Raw genomic sequence first — 16,197 nt, forward strand, 5'->3', positions numbered from 1 at the left:
TTCCTCATTGCCCCTGTGAGCCCAGGCAGGACAGCCCCAATCCTGACCTGTCCTCTGGATTTCCCTGTGTTACCATCAAAGTTCCTGCTTCTTCCAACCAGATCATAGAGAGCTACAGCTGCAACAGGCAAATGCAAACCAGTCCTGACTGTTGTTCATCATGCACTGACATTGCTCAGGAACTGATGGGGCAGAATAAATCCATGAGGGTGGTGATTCCCCACTGGTTTTGGGGCAGAGGTTGGGCTGGATTGGGTTGAGGAGCTGCAGCTCTGAGCAGGGCAGGACAAGGAGCACAACTTTCCACAAACCTTATCCACCACATGTCCCCATCCACACACCATACACTGGGCCTGGTCTGTCCAGGCCCTGGTACCCTGTGGGGAGAGCAGGGGGACCCAGCTGCGCTGGAGCTGCCCCACAGGCCTGGCTGATGTGGAGAACCCAGGGCTGGTGTGGGACATCGGGGCTGTGGATGCTGGGAGGAGAGCAGGGGGTGTCACAGGGGATGGGACCCTGGTGTGTGTGTTGAGGTTCTCCATGCAGAGAGGCTGGAGGATGGGGAGCCCATCCCTGGGGAGAGCCAGAGTCAGGGAGCCCCTGCACTAGAACCATCCTCCTGCCTGCTTCCAGAGGGCTGGAGCCAAGGGCAGAGTTTCCAAGGATCGATGCCATGTGTTCCTGTGCTCTCCTGACCTCGAATGGCTTTGCCAGAAGAACAATCTGGGAGATCTCCCACAAGAAACAGCTTTCATTTTCTCACTGTTGGCCTCCACTGGTTCTTTTTAAAGGAAAAGGAATTTCCAGATGGAGTGGGTACCTGCAGCTCCCTCTTGCTTTGCCCCTGTCCCAGTGAGTAGCTGCAGTAGCTCCAGGAGAACAAATGCAGAGGGAGAAGCCTTTCCAAAACAGATTTCATACAGATCATTCCTGAGTGCTGGAGGGTTTCCTGCCAGCCAGGGCAGAGCTCCTCTGTCAGTGTGCAAGTGCATGTAGCTTTGAATGGATTTTTTAAAATTTTCTTTCTTCAGTGGTGCCATGAGAGTCTTTTATAGTACCAGTGTGTGATCAAGAGAGGTTGGGCCAAAGTTAAACCAACCCATTGCTCACCTGGCTGAGTCCCTTTTTAGAAATCTGGAACACAAACTCCATTTTTGCATGTTCTGAGAGAAGACTCTCATTTCACCATAAAATGCACAGGAATCCTTTCCTTCTTTGCTTCTCTTATCAGCAGATGTTCTACCAGCTCTGGGATTAAATGTGGAAAGATATTGCACACTGACAGATGAGTTTTCTGTTAGAGACAAATTTCAAAACTATTTTTTGTATCTGTCCATTCCCCTCTCTCTCTGACAAACACAACAAGGAGTGAAGATGACAAAGAGCTGCTGCCATGAGCCTGCAGAGATATGAGGAAGAAGGAAACTTCAAGCTTTCTGATAGATGTGGCAATGAAATGGAGACAGAAATTCTGGACTCTGTGAACTCGATGAGCAATCTGGCTGCTGTTGGATGGAATCAGCTTTAACACTTGCTGTCATTTGAATCTTTTACATTCCCCAGTGTGTTACAAAGGTTGCTGATATTATGTTCTACTGCACAGCTCAACACTATATCAGCCCCCTGTGCTTGGATGTGGCTTGTCAAGACTCCATTGGATTTAATTTCTCTGAAATTTTCTTGGACTGATGAATTTTCTTGGAATTTTCTTGGACTTTGGTTTGGCCTCCAGCCCAAACAAGCAGCAGCTGCAGGGCTCTCACACAGCCATGCCCATCAGCCATGGACTGGCCTCAGACTATTGAAGCACAAGGCTGTGGAGGCTGCCCTGCTTCAGCCCAGAGCCAATCCTGGCCCATGGCATTGGCACACACACCTGCACAGGTGCCTTTATAAACACAGCCCTCCAGCTGGGACTTTCCCCTCAGGGCTGCTCTCACCATGGCTCACTGGCACATCCTGGTCTTGGCCCTGTGCTCCTACCTCGGGGTAGCCTGGGCTGCCACAGTAAGTACAAAGGCTGGCTCTGCACCCTAAAGCTGAAGGTTTTCTGCTCCTGCCATTTGTCCATGGGGCTGTGGGGGAATTGCTGCTGCCTCTCTGCTCCCAAGGGCACCTGCAGGACACCTGCACAGGCACAGCTCCAGTGGCACCAGGGGGCTTTCCATGAGGGACCAAGGGCACAGATGGGGAGGCTGGGATGGGAATGTGTGGCAATGTGGGAAGCCAGAGTTATGAAGGACAGAGCAATGGATTTTCTCTTCTCCATGGTGCCTCCTGTAGCTGGGTGTGGTGCTCACTGAGGGAGGATTTGTGGAAGGAGAGAGCAAGAAACTGGGACTCCTTGGGAACTATATTGACATCTTCAGAGGGATCCCCTTTGCTGCTCCTCCAAAGACTCTGGAAGACCCCCAACCTCATCCTGGCTGGGATGGTAAGGTCCAACTTCTGAATGCCTTTGGTTTGGGGCTTTATCCTTGCTTCTCTTTCTTTTAGTTGGTTTTCCTCAAGCTAAAGATGTTCTTGCCTGCTTTCATCGACTAAGCACGGCCAAGAAAAATCTCTTTGTCTCCTGAAGGGTCTGAGAGTCTGTGTCTAAATGTTCCCAAGAAACTCAAGTAACACCAGGAAGTAACAAAACTCAGGCATGGTACCTGCACCTGCCTTCCCCATGCTTTGGCTGTCCAGAGCTGGTTCAAAAGGGAAGGTCTCCCAGTTTGTCACTCCCTCATACCAGGCACAGTGACTGGGGAGGCTTTGCTGCCATTGCACTGTACTCAGAGAGGCAAGGATGGGTGAGCAGACAACTTCCAACCAGAGAATGGAGCTGATGCACTTAACTGGTCAGCCCTCTTTCCTTTCAGGAACTCTGAAGGCAAAGGAATTCAAAAAACGCTGCATGCAGGTGAAGCTGACACAGACTGATGTCCGTGGGAGTGAGGACTGTCTCTACCTGAACATCTGGGTCCCTCAAGGGAGAAAACAGGGTACGAGCTTGGCAGGGATGTGCGATGGACTTTCCCAGCTGCCTTGTGTGCACAGATTGTGCTGCAGCCTCTCTCAGCAGCTCTGTTCCATAGTGGGCAGGTGCTGAGCAGTGATTTTCAGGGGGAAAGGTGGGAACTGTGTCAGACAATGTCCTAACTCACCTTCACCCTGGTGGGAGGGGCAGCCTCCTGAGCAGAGCAAGGATTTTCTTGCAGAGCATCAAGTCAGCTCCTGCCCAGGGCAGGTGGAGCAGTGCTCAGGGAGGGGATGAGGGGATGGAGGGGCAGCACCTCCCAGCTCAGTGGGGGCTCACTCTGCCCCTGTTCCTCTCCTCCCAGTCTCTACCAAGATGCCTGTGATGATTTATATCTACGGCGGTGCCTTCCTGGTTGGAGGCGGCCAGGGAGCCAATTTCCTGGACAACTACCTGTACGATGGGGAGGAGATTGCCGTGCGGGGCAACGTCATTGTGGTGACCATCAACTACCGCGTGGGGCCGCTGGGCTTCCTGAGCACCGGGGACGAAAACCTGCCAGGTACCCGGGCCGATCCCTCCCTGGCACCCTGTCCCGGGTGCCCACTTTGACAGCTTGGCTGTGCCCCTGCTCACTGCCGGGTGATCTCTGTCCCTCAGGGAACTATGGCCTGAAGGACCAGCACATGGCCATTGCCTGGGTGAAGAGGAACATCAAGGCCTTTGGGGGTGACCCAGACAACATCACCATCTTTGGGGAATCGGCCGGTGCCGTCAGTGTCTCCCTGCAGGTGGATTCTCCTCATTGTTTCTGATCAGAGCCCCTGCTCTGCCAGTGGGAGAGAGGGACCCCTTGGCACTCATCTGCTTTCCTCCCCACTGCTGCCTCATTAATGTCCTGCCCTGGCCAGCACAGCAATGCTCAGCCTCAGTGCTTTGTAGCTGCTCCTCCTTCTTCAGCTTCATCAGTCCCACCAGTGCAGCCAGGTGTTCTTGCTTTTGGGACATGTGGGGAAACAGCCTTTACTTTCCATGTCCCCCCTTCTCAGCATCTCACCTTCAAATGTTAACTCCTGAGACTCTTGAACCCCACACCACCAGGCATTATCAGTGGGGTCTGGCAGGCTGTGGTCTCCTCAGTAGTTTGTACCCAAACCCCTCTTGTTTCCATTTTGCTCCCCAGACGCTGTCCCCAAAGAACAAGGGCCTGTTCAAGAGAGCCATCAGCCAGAGCGGTGTTGGGCTGTGCAGCTGGGCCATCCAGAGGGATCCACTCCCCTGGGCCAAAAAGGTAACGTGCAAATCATGCCTGAAACACTGTAGAAACTTAAAAATTTTTCCCTAGAGGAGAGCAGGGCTAGGAAGGGATTGGACCAGACCTGTACACAACAGAGCTGGGGAAAATTGCTGCTTTGAGATTAAAACCAACCCACAGCTCTGAGTCTTAACAACAACCCCTGGCTTTGGGAGCTAACACCAGGATGTTTCTCTCTCTCTCTTCTGCCACAGCTTGGAGAAAAGGTGGGCTGCCCCACAGACAACACCACTGTCTTGGCCAACTGCCTGCGCCACTCTGATCCCAAGGACTTGACTCTGTCCTACCACCTGCAGCTCACCCACCTGCCCAGTAAGTCCCCCAAGCCCATTATGTGGGCCATCAGCCACCCTGGGCTCCCCAGGCTCTTGGCAGGACTCTGGAGCAACTGCCAGGAGTGTTGAGGTGTTGCTTCTGCCCTTCAGAAAAGGGACATTAATGAGAGCTTTTGCAGTCACCTTCCTGTGGGCAGATGCACATTGCACCAGATGAACACTGCACAACATGCAATGGCAGCAGTGGCTGAGGGATTATCCAATGGCACTGCCTTGGCCTCAAAGCAACTGTTTGGGCTTGCTGTTCTGTGAAAGCAGCAAGAGCAATCCCAGAAAACAGTGAGTAAACAAACAAGCAAGCAAAAAAAATCATACCCTGCTATTTCTATTTGAGTCGCTGGGTGGAGTGCAGGAACGCTGCTGCTTTTGTGCTAGGGGGATTCCTTTCCCAAGAAGATTCTCCTGGTGCTGCTGGTCACAAACCACAGCGTTTAGCCTTGGTCAGAACAGAGAGTGGCCAAAACACTGCTGTGCAACTGCACACTCTGGGGCTGGCTGTCCTGGCAATCAGACAGCATGGCCAGGGATGAAAAGTTCAGCTCTTTCCTATCTTTGGCTGTGCTTTTTGGGAAGGAATTTGTAGGAGGAGAGGATTTGTGGATGTTACCAGATGGTATTTGGCTGGCACATCTCTTGCTCTTCTCCTTCAGCCATAGTCATGAGGCTTACCCTGTATGTGGGTGACCTCCTGCCCATGCTGAAGTCACTGCTCAAGCTGTCATTCACCTGAGCCTGTTCTTTCCTGAGCTCTTTGAGTCATGGCATGTGCCAGACCACACATCTGTGTTTCCTCACCACCTTACAGACTCTCAGACTCTGCTCTTGTCTCCTGCAGTGCCCATGGTGCACACCGTTGCCCTCGCTCCAGTTGTGGATGGGGATTTCCTCCCAGAGATGCCAGAGAAGCTCTTTGCCAACGCTGCTGACATCGATTACCTGGCTGGGGTCAACAACATGGATGGGCACATCTTTGCTGGCGTGGATGTACCCGCCATCAACCGCCCGCTGGTGAAGGTCACTGCGTGAGTGACAGAGCCCTTAGAACCCTCAGCAGGAGACATCTGCTCTTCAGAGTAGCTCCCAAACCCCAAGGAGTCAGACTTGAGTGGACAGGGCACAACATTCCACACAGAATGTCACTCCAAGCCTGGGTGCCCAGGCCTTTTGTTGCCGAGTCCAGAGCCTTCAAGAGAAAGGACCAGGCAAGAGCCCTGCCCTACCTCAAGCTGCTGGTCAGTAATTAATTAATATCATTTGTCTTTTCAGTGACCAGGTGTACAACTTGATCAAAGGCCTCACCGTGGACAGGGGCGAGGCTGGAGCCAACGCCACCTACAACATCTACACACAGAGCTGGGGTGACAAACCCGATCAGGAGGTCGTGAAGAAGACAGTGGTGGATCTGATCACTGACTACATCTTCCTGATTCCCACACAGGTGGCACTGAACCTGCACCTGCAGAATGCCAAGTGAGCAGCTCAGCCCTGGGGGTGTTGCACATGGAGGAGGGTTAGGGTGAGAATTGGAAATGGAAGTTAAAAATGGCCTCAGGGTGTTTTCTCCTGAAACCACCCCATGTGAGGTGATGCATGTGAGCATCTTCCAAGGCTGAATCTGTGGCCTTGATGGTATTTGGCATGTTGGTTGGGATTTGCAGCCCTTTTTCTGCTTTTCTCCCTTTTTCTGCTCAGCCAGTCTCTTTGATTTCCCAGGAGTGGCAAGACCTACAGCTACGTGTTCTCCGAGCCATCCCGCATGCCCATCTACCCTCGCTGGGTTGGGGCAGATCATATGGATGACCTGCAGTACGTGTTTGGGAAGCCCTTTGCCACCCCTCTGGGCTACCGGCCCAAGCACAGGACTCTCTCAAAGGCCATTATTGCTTACTGGACCAACTTTGCCAGGAGTGGGTGAGTGATTCCCATTCCACGTTTGGGGCTTGATGCAGCCCTTCAGGCTGCTGGTTTTGTCCAGGAAGTTTTCAGGATCATTCCCAAAATCAAAGTGTTCCATGTCTGTATTTTGTATTCCTGAATCCTGATGTTGATACAAGTTAAGTCCCTTTGTGAAGCTGGGATGATACCAGTGGGGATGGAGGGAGGAGACTGCAGGTCATGCACTCATTCCCGGCAGGGAGAATTCCTATGGCTTGTCTCACTGTCAGATTCTCTCTTTTCCTCTCACTTAAAGCCTGACTTGAGCAGACAGGATTCCTGCCAAAAACTTCAAAACTGAGCTTCTCTGTTTTCTTTTTTCCCCAGTGATCCCAACAATGGCCATTCGGATGTGCCTGTTTCCTGGCCAGCCTACACCGACAAGAGCAAGTACTACCTGGATATCAACCACAAGATGACCAAGAACTCTGTGAAGCAGGACCTGAGGTCCCGCTTTGTGACTTTCTGGAACTCGGTCTATCTGAAGCTGCCGCAGGTTGCCAACATCTCCCAGTCGGAGTTAATGTTCTGAAGCTAAGAAAAAAACACCTTTTAGAGATCAATAAAGGATTGCTTGTAGCTGAGAGTCTCTGTTTCTCTGTTTTCTGTGTCTCTGTGTTGGCTGTGACAAAGTTTTCTTGGTAATGTCAAGGTCAGGCAGGATGGAACATCCTGAGGGCAGTGTGTGTTCCTCTGGCTGTGAGAGTCAGTCCAGACCAAGCTGTCCTTGCAGCAAATTACATTCTCACCCTCACCTTCATATCCTTCATCTGCCACCTTTTGTGGCATTAAACATTGCTGAGATGAAAGGTGACGTTCTTAGGGAGCAAAACCTCATTTCAATGGGAATTAACACCACACTCCTTGCATGATCAGAGAAATGTAGGGGTAAGTGCGAGCATTTGCTCACCTCAGGATTGTCCAAGCAGCATCGGGACAAAACAACCTACGGGGGAGGTGATTCTGTATTTGTTTACGCTCACAAGCCGGGCTGAGGAGCCCCAGCAGGACAGGACGAGCTCAGGCCGCCCTCAGGCCTCGCCCTCCCCTCAGGCCCGGCCCGGCCGCCCTCGGAACCGTGGTGCGGCGGAACCTTCGCGCCGCGGTGCGCGGGGCGGCGCCGGGAGGGAGCGGCGCGCAGCGATGGCGGCGGCGCGGCAGCGGGGCCCGCGGGGCTCGGCCGTGCTGGAGCTGCCGCGCAAGCCGCGCTTGGTCTGCGTTGAGTACCCGGGGCTCGTCCGGGACGTCGGGGCCATGCTGCGGACGCTGGGAGGAGAGCAGGGGGTGTCGCGGGTGAGGGGGGCCGGGGGGTGTGCGGGCTCGCTGGGCTCAGGGTGAGGGGCGGTGAGACCGGCCCTGGGCAAGGGAATGGGGCGGGAGGAGGCCGGGGTTGGTGCTGGGGCTGGGGCTGGGGCTGGGGCTGGGGCGAGCCTCCGCGTGGGACCCTCTGTGTGAGTCGTTCTAGCCCAGCGTGTCCCCACGCGGGGCCCATGGGTGGTGTGGGGGTGATGCCCCTTCCCTGCTGTCCCCGAGCAGGGATTCAGGCGGTGTGCAGTAAAATAATGGAATCGTAGAATGGTTTGGGTTGAAAGGTTCCATAAAGTTCATTCAATTCCACCCTCTTGCTGTGGGCAGGGACACCATCCTTTAGACCAGCTTGCTTCTCTGAGCAGCCTGTGCCAGAGACTCCCCACCCTCACAGAGAAGAATTCCTTCCTCATATCCAGGATATAATATTTTTAATTGATTTTTCCTGATACCCAGGATGTGAGCGCGATGTGGGGCAGGGATGATCCCCCTGGGGCTGTGTGAGGGGCACAGCCAGTACCCACAGCAGCGTGTGGGGCTGGGGGCTGGCACAGGAGCACAGGGCTGTGTGGGTGACATGCTGACAGGGGCTGTGCCCCCCTTGCTGACAGATCTACGCTGACCCTGCCAAAAGGCTGGAGCTGTATTTCCGCCCCAAGGACCCCTACTGCCACCCCGTGTGTGCCAACCGCTTCCCCACCTCCACCATGCTGCTCAGGGTCACCAGGAGGAGCAAGAAGAAGCAGCAGTTGGACCCCGGTGAACAAATCCAGCCAGAAGTGCAGTTTGAGATGGAGATTCTTGGGATTGTCACCACTGTTTACAAATTTCAAGGTAACCCATGGGATTGTGTGCAGGTGGCTTAGGGATGAGTGTGTTTGATGGGAAAGGGAAGTGTTTCCTCCTAAGCAGCTGAGGACTGGAAGGAAAATCAAGTGTTGTTACAGCCTCCTTGCTGGATAAACTTTTGCATAAACTTGTCAGACTCCTGCTCCTGAAAGTTGAGTGTGAGAGATATTGTTGGATTCACACAAGCTTCACAGTTTTTTAACTTTTGTTTCTCACAGGAATGTCTGACTTCCAGTACCTGGCAATGCACTCTGGCCCTGATGGCAAACAAACCTCCATGTATGACAAAGTCCTGATGCTCAAACCAGAGAAGGAAGAGTTTTTTAATAAAGATTTACCTCTTTACATCCCACCACCTATTTTCTCACGTCTGGACACTCCTGTGGACTATTTTTATCGCCCAGATATACAGCACAGGTCAGTGCCTTTTCTCATGATACATTTTCATGTGTTTCACCCTTTTAATTTGCTGCCTTGTGCTGTTTCATCCCTCTTGATTTGGCACAACTGAGGCAAAAAACCACGAGAAGCTGCATGGCAGTGGCAACCTCAGCAAAATTCCACTTGAGGATTTGCCAGGTGAGGGGAGCTGGGCTTGAGGTGAAGATGATGCCTCTCCCAGCTCACCTCACACATTATGGGATGCAGGACACAGCTCCTGCCTGCTTCCAGAGGGCTGGAGCCAAGGGCAGAGTTTCCAAGGATCGATGCCATGTGTTCCTGTGCTCTCCTGACCTCGAATGGCTTTGCCAGAAGAACAATCTGGGAGATCTCCCACAAGAAACAGCTTTCATTTTCTCACTGTTGGCCTCCACTGGTTCTTTTTAAGGGAAAAGGAATTTCCAGATGGAGTGGGTGCCTGCAGCTCCCTCTTGCTTTGCCCCTGTCCCAGTGAGTAGCTGCAGTAGCTCCAGGAGAACAAATGCAGAGGGTGAAGCCTTTCCAAAACACATTTCATACAGATCATTCCCGAGTGCTGGGGGGTTTCCTGCCAGCCAGGGCAGAGCTCCTCTGTCAGTGTGCAAACATTTGTAGTTTAGAAGTTTTGGGATTTATTTAAATTTTCTTTCTTCAGTGGTGCCACGAGAGTCTTTTATGGTACCAGTGTGTGTGATCAAGGGAGGTTGAGCCAAAGTTAAACCAACCCATTGCTCACCCAGCTGAGTCCCTTTTGTCTTTCCCTGTTCCTTAGGGAGGGATACAACAATCCCCAGGTGTCTGGTGAGAACCTGATTGGCCTCAGCAGGGCCCGGCGCCCACACAATGCCATCTTTGTCAACTTTGATGATGAGGAAATCCCAACTAAGCCCCTGGATGCTGCTGTACAGAACTGGAAGAAAGTGTGCACCAATCCTGTGGATAAAAAGGTGGAGGAAGAGCTGAGAAAGGTGTGTGCCTTATCCTGGTCTCAGCACTGTCCTGGGGAGGAAAAAGTAGATTTTTTTTTCCCTAGAAATTCTTGGTGATTGTGAGTGACTGACCCAAGTGTGAGTAGATGCTGCTGACACTGCTGTGTTCATTTCAGTTCTGCAAGACAAGCTTTGAATCTGTGGCTTAACTCTCATTAAGCCCTACGAGTTCTGACATCACCATCCAACAGCTCCTATTGAGAGCCAAAGGCTCTGATATGGACCTGAGTGCACTTGGAAAGCTGCTCTGCCTTTGGGACCCCCTTGCCACTGATGTGTGGCTGTCTGTGTGTCCTTGCAGCTCTTTGGGACCCCCTTCCCACTGATGTGTGGCTGTCTGTGTGTCCTTGCAGCTCTTTGGGACCCCCTTCCCACTGATGTGTGGCTGTCTGTGTGTCCTTGCAGCTCTTTGGGACCCCCTTGCCACTGATGTGTGGCTGTCTGTGTGTCCTTGCAGCTCTTTGGGACCCCCTTGCCACTGATGTGTGGCTGTCTGTCTGTCCTTGCAGCTCTTTGAGGTGCGTCCCGTGTGGTCTCGCAATGCAGTCAAAGCCAACATCAGTGTCCATCCAGACAAGCTGAAGGTGCTGCTGCCTTATTTGGCCTATTACATGGTGAGTGGTACTTTTGTGAGCAATTACAATTGTTTGTGTACTCTGAGTTGGACTCACTGAAGAAATACCAACAAGAGATTCTCAGGAGCTCAAAACAACAAAACAATCATTACTGGGAGCTGTAGAAAATTAGAAAAACTTTGGTCACTCCAAGTGACTGTTCACCTGGCAGTGGTAGCAAAGCTTTTCCACACAAGCACTTGGCTGTGACCTTGCAGGTTGGTTTGTAGAAGCATACAAATATTTGTGTTTTGATTGCCAAGTGTACAAATATATTTCAGTGTATAAATATTAGCATGGCAAGTGAGCAAAGAGCTGGTAAAACCAGTATCTTTGGGCAGTGAAGGGAAAATATTAGAACTTTCCAAGGACCTTGCTACTGAATGAAGTTGCAACACTGTGGTGCTTTTTTGTAACCATGTTCCCTCATGTGTTTGTGCAGTTAACAGGTCCTTGGAGAAGCTTGTGGGTGAGGTTTGGGTATGACCCCAGGAAACACCCCGAAGCAAAGATTTATCAAGTGCTGGACTTCCGAATTCGCTGTGGAATGAAATATGGTAAAAGGGCCCAACCCACAGAGCTGCTCTCTCTGCTTTCTGGTTAATCCTGGTAGTATTTTTCTTTTTATGTGTTTTTCAAACTCTTTTGCCATATTTCTGCTCTGATGAACATGTCACCTTTTGCACTCCTTGCTTACTGTAGTTCTTTTTAAAACTCCTGTAATACTTTCTTTCATAGGCAATGGCACTTTCCTCATTTGGCACATTCTAAACAATTCCATGTGTTCCACAGCCAAGTGGGTATAGCAGAGCATCCTCCTCCTCACTCAGGGGAGACACCAAGCAGGAATTCTGGTGCTCACATAGCAGCTTTTCCTCAAGGACCTCAGCATTTCCTGCAGGATGCTGGTCTCAGACCTTGGATATGGGGTTCCCTGTTTTGATTTTGCAAAGGACAAGTTGAGGAAAAGGAGTTTCTGGTGCCATCTACTAAGTCCATGACAGAGCTGGCATCCACTCACTGACATCAGATCACATTTCCAAGTTAAAGGGTTTTGTTGATCTCTTCTCCCCACCCTGCTAAAACCAGCATATCCCAAAGACCAGCCTGCCCTTCCCACACCGGTCCAGCCCTTGTGTTCCTGAGCTGGGGATATTCTGCAGAGTGCTTGCCCTCAGTTCATGACTGGATTTTGGTTTTCACCTCTAGGTTATGCTGCTACTGACATGCCTGTGAAAGCAAAACGCAGCACATACAACTACAGCCTGCCCATCACTGTCAAGAAACAAGGTATGGGCCAGAAGGGCTGCCTGGCTCTTCTGCTTCTCTGTTTGCTCCATCCCAGTCACAGGTGGTGAAGGGTCTTCCTGTGTTCTAGCTGAGCCAGAACTGGAGCTTGTGTTCTGGTTATAATATTGCTGCTGTTAAGCCAGAGAAAAATCTGCTGGGAAGTGTTGTGAGAGTCTGGCTGAGCCACAATATCTGTTAGCAGGCAGGAGGGGGTTCTGCAAGCCACACTGGGAATTCAGAATTCACTGAGGTGCAGAGAATGGGGGAGTTCTCTTTTCTATGTCAAAGGAGAGTACAAAAGGTTAAAATTATGAAGAAATGGGCTCTGGAAAAAGCTGCCCAAGTCAGCACTTTTCCTGGGACTGTCCAGTAACATCTCTAAAGAATGAACAAAGCACATGCTCTGGTTGGTCTGGTTTTGTTGAATCAACAGAGAGAAGTGACAGTCCATTATGAAAGATGTCCCTCATTAGGACTCTTTGTTTTCCTTGCAGGAAGTCACACAGTCAGTGTCCATGACCTGAAACAGGGGCTGGGTTCAGCTGGTACATCTGGGGCAAAAAAGCCCCCCTCCAGCAGGTATAAGCTGAAGGTAAGCATGACTTTCTATACCAAAATCTTGGTACAGAAATATCCCTATTTCACTGAAATATCTCAGTGAAATAGGGATGATTCCTGGCTTATCAGTCATCAGAGGGATCAGCTGTGAGTGATTTGATGTGCTCAGGTTTGCCTGGGAAGCTCCCAGTTGGATATGGCACTATGGAACACCACCTGAGTGTATTTTGTTACATGCTGCATGGTGGGATTGCTGCTCTCCACCCTCATCATAGATGTGAGGAGTATTTTGCTTCATTTGATAAAATTGGAACTTCATGGGCAGCGAAGTGCAAAAAAATCACCATGTCTTTATGAGGCCATGCTGCAAAATCCAACAGGGTGGAATAAATAAATAAATGAGTCTTACTATTCCTTCTTTTTGCTAGAGTGAAGCCCATGATGCACTGCTAGGCAGTGACAGGCTGCAGAAGGGCTGCAGGCTGGAGAGGTGAAGTGTGTTCTCTGCACAGCAGTGCTGATGTGACTGTAGGGACATTTTAGGGCTTTCCTCATTCAGCTTTTATCTTCTGCCACATACAGATCTATGCCTTATAACTTGTTTCTCATGGAAGAGCCATGTTGTTGAATCAGCCCATTGGAAGTATTTTTATTACAGCATAAAATGCACATGAATCCTTTCCTTCTTTCCTCCTCTTAGGAATCTGTCTACATTTTCCGAGAAGGAGCCTTGCCCCCTTACCGCCAGATGTTCTACCAGCTGTGTGACTTAAATGTGGAAAGGTACTGCACTCTTGACAGCTGAATCTTACAGACAGATTTCAAAACCTGTTGTTTATACCCTGTCCATTCACCCCTCTCCCCCTGAGCAGGAACATCAGAGGTGTTCAGTTGCTCAATAAAAACAGAAAAGTTTTTTCACACATGAACTTCCTTTCCCATCTCACAATTACCCTGGATAACCAACTGTGCTATTCCAGCTCAGTGAAAGGAAATGGCAGTAAAGCAGTGTGTCTCATTTGAAACTCACACCTGAGTGCAGAAGATTAAGGTTTCCTTCCCATTTGCTCTCTTTAGCCTGCAGAAGATCATCCATCGGAATGACGGCACCGAGTCGGAATGCACAGAGCGGGACGGATGGTGCCTTGCCAAGACAAGTGATGACCTCAGGGACAGCATGTCCCTGATGATAAAGCAGATCATCAGATCCACCAGACCTGGTAAGGATGCTTTCAACATGAGGATGTTGTGCTTGGCACTGAGGCAGAAGTGCTCTGCATCCTCTGTGTTCTTTGGGATGTGGCTCATTCCAGTGTGGGAGCTGAGGCTGCTGGCCTGCAGTGGGAATGTGGGCTGGCATTAGGGATGGCTGAGAGTTAAGGTTTTCTATTTCATCTTTCCAGTATCAAAAGCCCTTCAGCTTTTAAATGTCTTTTGCACAGTGATAAACAAGATCTTAATTCTGACTGATGTATCTGTTGGTGGCATTTTACTTTTTATTGATATTATTGATTGACCAAGAAGTGAGAAAATTATTTCTTGATGATGCTGGGCCAAAGCAATAATATCCCAGTGAATTGGGTCAGAATGACACAGGAGAGGGGGTACAGCACTGCAGCTGTGTTGCTGTTCTGCTCTCCTTCCTGGAGTGTGGAGTTGGATTGCTCTGGCCTTGATCAGCTCCTGTTAAGATGAGCAATATTAGCTGTGCCCCTGAGGCTGCTGCCTTCCTCTCACAGGTTCTGTGAACTTAATTGCAAATGCCCCCAGGTTGCACTGAGAGAGGCATAACAGTGTCTTTCTTTCTTCCCAATTTAAGCTCTTTTCTCAAATACAACAAGTAGTGAAGATGGCAAAGAGCAGCTGGCATATGAGTCTGGAGAGGATGAGGATGATGAAGAGGAGGAGGAAGAGGACTTCAAGCCTTCTGATGGGAGTGAAAATGAAATGGAGACAGAAATTCTGGACTATGTGTGAACTCAGTAAGCAGTGTGGCTGCTGTGGACAGAACTGTCTCTGCTCTTGCTCCTTGAGAGTCAAGGGTTCAGCATCAGGATCTGGGAAGGCAGAGCTTGTACTAAGCTGATGATGTTCTCTGCACTCACTGCTGGAAGGCAGCATTCTGGGTGTTTGGGAGCCACTGCTGCATTTTCAGAATTGCTGGCTGAGAAACCCTCCAGCAAGCTCAACAAACTCCCAAGAGCGAGCCCAGAATCCAAACCAGCTGGAAACACACCAGAACATGGGAGAAGCTGCATTCCCAAATCTCTCTGTGTGTGGGAGTGCACTCTTTCCAGGTTGGTGCCCATGTGGGAAATAAAAGAAGTGCCTGAGGAGATGCTGGGAGAAGAAGCAGTCCAGTGCTCCTGGAGTCCCTAAGGCAGGTTCTGCCCTTCTGCTTGTCCAGAGGGAGTGAAAATACTGAGCCATGCCTTCAGCACTGAGCCTTGCTGGTCATCTTGGAAATAAAGCCAGCAGGAAAATACACTTTCTGGCAGTGAATAATTCCCTTCCTGGGGTGTAGTGTTTGTTGTCTTCATTACCTGATGCACTTCTCAGGTCTGTTTTGACTTCCCCAGCTAGCAGGTAACAAGGACTGAAGGCAGCTGGCAGAGGGGCAGAGCTTCAGGTGCACAGAAGTTGGCCACTGCCAGCTGCATTGCTCCCACCACAAAGAAAACCCCCAAAATTAAAGAGCTACAGCTGCATTGCTCCCACCAAAAGAAAGCCCCAAAAAATTCAAGAGCTACTGGCCTTTTCTAGATCTTGTGCATTCCCCAGTGTGTTCTGAGCACACCTGAAGGCCAAGCTTTCTTTTTTAAAAGGAGTTAAGACCTCCTCTCCTCCACTGAGGAGGCCCTTTGGGCTGTTACAGTTGCTTTTAAAGCTGTTACTTGTAACAACAGTGGTAAACCCAACAAATTATAATTGCAAGTGCAACAGTTTCAAATCACAGGTTCAAAGGAATGAGGTTTTTTCAAAATTGAGCCCTGGCCCCTCAGCCGCTCACCAATTTGTCAAAGTAAAGTTCAATCCCCAGAGTGAACAGAAAGTATGAACTCCCCCACAGTCAGGCCCATCCCTCTTTCTCCAGGAAGGTGCTGGCATTTTGAGGGAGGAGGACAGGACAAGCCCTTCCTTGGGGCAGAGACGTTTGAGGATCAGTATTTTATTGCAAAGACTAATTACATTGCTGTGTACAAGTCACACCGGGCAGTGTGCTCCTTCATTGAAGTGGTACAGAATAGCCAGGGTACAGCCAGTCTGGCAGCAGATATTCCTGCTTTGCTTTTGGTTAAAGCTGCAAGGTTTTGTGCAGGGAAAGCGCTCAGATGCAGCCCTGCAAGGCAGTGCCACGCCGGGTTCTTGGTTGTTTTGGTTTTTTGTTGCAGGTGAGCCACGGAGACAGGAGGGGGAAGATGCTGGAGCCCATCGGCTCTGAAAGCTGCTCCATGCTGGTGGCGTGGTGGGACTGGGACAGAGCCAGAGGGACAGACAAGATCCCGCTCCCCCATACTGCCCTTGGAGCTCAGTTCTGTTCACAAAGCCCCAGGTTAAGAAAACAATTGAGAAATTACTTACTTTGGCTTCCCCTGGCACCAGGACTGGGTGAAGGTCTCTC

The 16,197-nt window shown here is 50.6% G+C and overlaps 2 protein-coding genes across 2 annotated transcripts; both read left to right on the plus strand.

Annotated features, from left to right (window-relative positions):
* Nucleotides 1-1,749: 1,749 nt before the first annotated feature.
* Nucleotides 1,750-7,084, plus strand: LOC139603448 (bile salt-activated lipase-like). Its single transcript, XM_071454392.1, has 11 exons — nucleotides 1,750-2,007; nucleotides 2,284-2,434; nucleotides 2,865-2,987; nucleotides 3,327-3,524; nucleotides 3,623-3,753; nucleotides 4,146-4,253; nucleotides 4,472-4,589; nucleotides 5,448-5,634; nucleotides 5,879-6,082; nucleotides 6,326-6,523; nucleotides 6,875-7,084. Exons 1-11 carry the CDS (start codon nucleotides 1,942-1,944, stop codon nucleotides 7,077-7,079), a joined length of 1,689 nt encoding a protein of 562 aa, XP_071310493.1. The 5' UTR covers nucleotides 1,750-1,941; the 3' UTR covers nucleotides 7,080-7,084.
* A 579-nt stretch (nucleotides 7,085-7,663) lies between these two features.
* GTF3C5 (general transcription factor IIIC subunit 5) lies at nucleotides 7,664-15,060 on the plus strand. Its single transcript, XM_071453996.1, has 11 exons — nucleotides 7,664-7,840; nucleotides 8,467-8,689; nucleotides 8,923-9,121; nucleotides 9,897-10,092; nucleotides 10,623-10,727; nucleotides 11,170-11,284; nucleotides 11,937-12,017; nucleotides 12,512-12,609; nucleotides 13,276-13,358; nucleotides 13,653-13,795; nucleotides 14,395-15,060. Exons 1-11 carry the CDS (start codon nucleotides 7,691-7,693, stop codon nucleotides 14,550-14,552), a joined length of 1,551 nt encoding a protein of 516 aa, XP_071310097.1. The 5' UTR covers nucleotides 7,664-7,690; the 3' UTR covers nucleotides 14,553-15,060.
* Nucleotides 15,061-16,197: the final 1,137 nt, after the last annotated feature.

This window comes from Agelaius tricolor, unplaced genomic scaffold (genome assembly GCF_023055355.1).
Source record: "Agelaius tricolor isolate 1412-34295 unplaced genomic scaffold, bAgeTri1.0.p SCAF_38, whole genome shotgun sequence".
NCBI lineage: Eukaryota > Metazoa > Chordata > Aves > Passeriformes > Icteridae > Agelaius > Agelaius tricolor.